Source organism: Varroa jacobsoni, unplaced genomic scaffold (genome assembly GCF_002532875.2).
Source record: "Varroa jacobsoni isolate VJ856 unplaced genomic scaffold, vjacob_1.0 scaffold_462, whole genome shotgun sequence".
Taxonomy (NCBI): Eukaryota; Metazoa; Arthropoda; class Arachnida; order Mesostigmata; family Varroidae; genus Varroa; species Varroa jacobsoni.
The window spans coordinates 329,799-333,721 of NW_019213364.1; the positions used below are offsets into that span (position 1 = coordinate 329,799).

Genomic DNA, 3,923 nt, shown 5'->3' on the forward strand with positions numbered 1-3,923 from the left:
GGCCGCAGGCGCAACCTTCTTCGCTAGCGACTGGTGAAGCAACCAGCGGCAGGAGTCGCCTCGTTGCCAATTCGTATTGGCATTACCACCACACCACCAACATCACTACTACTACTACTACTACCCATACACCCTAGGATTTCCCCTCGAACTCCCTCAACCGTGCTTCGCAGCTCCTATTGCAGGCGTTCCTCCTTCGTTCGACTATTGCTGCGGCAGCCCCTCATCCGCTGGTCGTGGAGTTGCACACAGGAAGTGGCACCGTGGAAACGCCAGTTTGGCCGCGGGGACAAATTGGGCTTGGAGGGGTAAGACCGTGAGGATCCAACGGAGAAGTGCCGCGCCTCCAGTGGCTTTGGGGCAGCCCGGAACGCTCCAAGTTCGATCCGTGCCAGATTGTCCCTTTCTGTCAACCTCGTTCGAAGTGTCGTTGTTGCTTGTATATAATGTCGCTTCTCTTTGGTGTACAGCCTTCGGCTGTATAGTTGGCCGAATGGCCTGCCACATACTGGTACTCTTGAATTTCATACGTTGTCTCCGCTGTATGCAATGGAGTAAGTCATTCCGCCGTTTCTGTTGTTATCCGTGCTATCGATCGACAGCAAAAGTACTACTATAACTCAACATTTGTCATGTGATGCACACGTTTGACGATAGAAAATGATTATTGTCATAGATTGAAGCTATCGCACTTGACTAATGATATTTCTCTATACGTTAAATCGAGTGATCAATTGGTTAATTAATGGGTGAATTTACGTCTCATGATTGCTGCCTTTCTCTACAAAAGATACGTCCTCTGGATCGACGAGCAACTTCCACAGCCCGGCTGCAACTTCGTTTCCCGGCGCTATGTCCGAGCTGCATGAGGATGCCTTCGTGAGAAGGGGACAACGTAGGAATCGGACCACGTTCACTGTTCAACAGCTCGAAGAACTCGAGCGCGCGTTCGCCCAGACCCATTATCCTGACGTGTTTACTAGGGAAGATTTAGCTATGAAGATCAACCTGACTGAAGCCAGAGTTCAGGTAGGTAAACAAACCTCGAACCGCTGACGGACCTGAAATAAAGCTCTTCGTGGGTATTCGGTATTTGCTTTATTTTCTCGCCTATAGAGAAAATATAATTCTCTAAGTAAGGACTTCGAGTAACTAACTAGCTGATCTAAATAGCCCTCATAGCGCGTGAGGCTGTTAATTAACCCATTCGTCAACGAAGGTTTTTAGTACCATTTATGCAAATGTCTATAGCAAATGCCGAAGACGAAGAAAAATGCGTATTTTATTGAAGGTGAAGTCTTCCTGCGTAACTTTGTCAGCAAGCTTTTTTCAGTATGTTGGCAAAATTTCTACTTAATGAGAATCTGTGAATACAAATTTGATTGTAACTCTAATGGATTACGATCTTCCACCATTAATGCATGACCACCCACTAAAACGTAAAATCCAGCGTACAGGTGAAAAGTGCCGAATATGCGAGAAGCTTCAGTTCTACTTAGCAAAGATTGCTGGTCAATTTTTTCGGGACTGCGAAAAAACAAAAGCGAACGAGATATCCGCTCGCTTTATGTATTGCAGTCGAAGGCGCCTTCAGTGTAGTAGCTGTTATAGCTGCTTATTGGCACTGTCCACCTAGAGGCTATCGTCGTCTGAGGATAAAACACCAGACTGGGCCGCACCGCCCACTACTTTGTATAGTATCGAACAGCAATGACAGCTCATCAATTTGGCTTAGCTTCGATCTCTCGCTCTCCTAGCAATTCGCATTTCCTATAGCTTTCGCAGACTCTTTCGTCGCTTTCCTGGCGTAAGTTGGAAGGATCTCACTCAGGATGGCACTTAGCTCTCTTGCTGTTAAGCAGGAGACAGCATAGTGGCCGTATGGGTAAGCGGTTGGCTAGCCGTCGACGCTCGAGTTTTAGTAGGAGAGGCGTTGCCTTGAGCTCTCGGTCGGTCTGCCTGATCAACTTGGCCACGGGAAGCAGCATTCTGGCGATTGATACAAATGCGGTTATTTTTGTCGCAGTTTGCGACCATGGCGGGGCCTGCCGCAGCTGAGGCCACTGCTGCTGCTACTGCTGCACTGGCCGACTTGTCGCTCGGCTGTGCTAGCGTGACCGTCAGTGGGGGCCGTACCTCCGGGGGATAGCGTCCCGACGGTAACCAAGATCAACAATGGCCAAAGCTGCAACAGCAACAGCGATTATTACGGTCGCAGTTTAGACGCTCGAACGGATAAAGATCAGTTGTCTGATCCCTTTGGGTGTATGGGGCTGCGGTCGGCTGGTCGCAGCATTTTTTTTTGCCTTGACTGCCGTTGCCGAAACTATACCGTCGTTTTGTTGACTGAGTGTTCATTCTCCGACCCATCTGAATGGGTTACTTGGCTGCTTATTGACGTTAATGGTAAAGCCGTTTATCGAAACAGCGTCTTGCCATCTTCTATTTCTAGCTTTTGTCAATGTGACAGCCCTTTATCGCTCTTACATGCTGTTAGCTTAATAAAAACAGTTATCATATAAAAATGTTACCAACGAGACACGTTATTAAGAAGAAGTAATAGACGACGTTGACAACTGGAGGATGGCATAGCATTAACTATAAGAAGAGTGGTATGCAAAGTGTAAAAGATAGGAGAAGAGCTGCAATTGCGGGGTCACTTCTACTACGAATAGAACGATTCGTACCTTGGCTAGTACCTAGTATCGCTTGATTTTTCCTCGAGTAACCACTGCTTCCAGCATAAGGTGCAGGACCTAACCGGTGGCTAGCAGGTATTTGCAAAGCAGTAACTAACTGATGCGATAATATATCCATTGTTAGCGTTATTTAAAGTTCGCCAACACATTATGCGGGCGCCCAACAATGACATTTCGGGGGTATTTTGGCAAATTGAAGGGAATATAGGGTTTGTCGCCAGCTTAAGCATATGGAGCGACAGTGTCGTTAGCTCTAGTGAGGCAGGCCGTTTCTACGATCTTCATTAGCAGATCATAAAGCACTTCTATTATAGCGCGAGGACGATGCTGCAAGTTAGCCTGAGCAGACGCTAGGCTTGGCAGTAAATTTGACTTGTTGTATGTTTAACGAAGCGATACGATGACCTGCTACTGCAGCTCACCGCAGTATCATCACGATTGTTTATAGTGGAGTGCCTGGCCAGCTGTTTGTTCAGTGGCTGGAGGTCAGGCAACGATGGCTATACCAATGTGTGGTGATTTTGAAGCAATGATTCTGGCTTCCTAAACAGGATCAAATGGGACTTACTTTCCACCTCAAGGAAGAGCATACATCCCTAACACATCTCGTTACGCATATGTGCCTGAAATCTACCTTCTCTCATAGTAAATTTATAGAATTTTTTGGTTAAGGTTACAAATTAGACACGCGGTGTCTAGGCCACTTGCTTTCGCAAAAAAAAAACTGAGGTTCCTAATAGGTGATTATAGTTTTGCGAAGTAGACGCTACTTTAATAAAATTAAATAAAAGTATCCTATTAAAGGTAAAAGAGATTCTAGCGTGCATAGTGTGTGTCTAAATGATTTGTGCATATAGTAAATGCGACACACGTACGTTTGCTAAGCTTATTGACTCTGACACAAAACAGCGAACATGTCTCTCAGACGTTGGGTTCCGTAAAAATCTTCATTCATGACTCAGCCATCCGAAGCAACAGCTGCGTACTACTTGGGTACAGGAAACGGCATCCTATGACTAGCATATCAGTCAGACACGGCTGAACCCTTTTTAGACTGCCTTTCGGCTGTGTCGACTAGAAACCGTAGTCAAATAAGTGGTCATTATACGCTTGTTCTTCTAGTGATAGGTGAATTTAATATGATGTTGCTTTTAAAAACTATCGACCCTGTCGTTTATTACAATAAATTATTACGAATACTTAAATCTAGTCTCAGCTATCTAT

At 45.7% G+C, this 3,923-nt stretch overlaps 1 protein-coding gene across 1 annotated transcript in view; it reads left to right on the plus strand.

Annotated features, from left to right (window-relative positions):
- Positions 1 to 796: 796 nt before the first annotated feature.
- Positions 797 to 3,923, plus strand: part of LOC111260642 (uncharacterized) — a 7,552-nt gene continuing 4,425 nt past the window's right edge. The window contains exon 1 of the mRNA XM_022833560.2: positions 797 to 1,029. Within this exon, the coding sequence (XP_022689295.2) occupies positions 853 to 1,029 (177 nt within the window). The 5' untranslated portion in view covers positions 797 to 852. The remainder of the gene's footprint in view (positions 1,030 to 3,923) is intronic.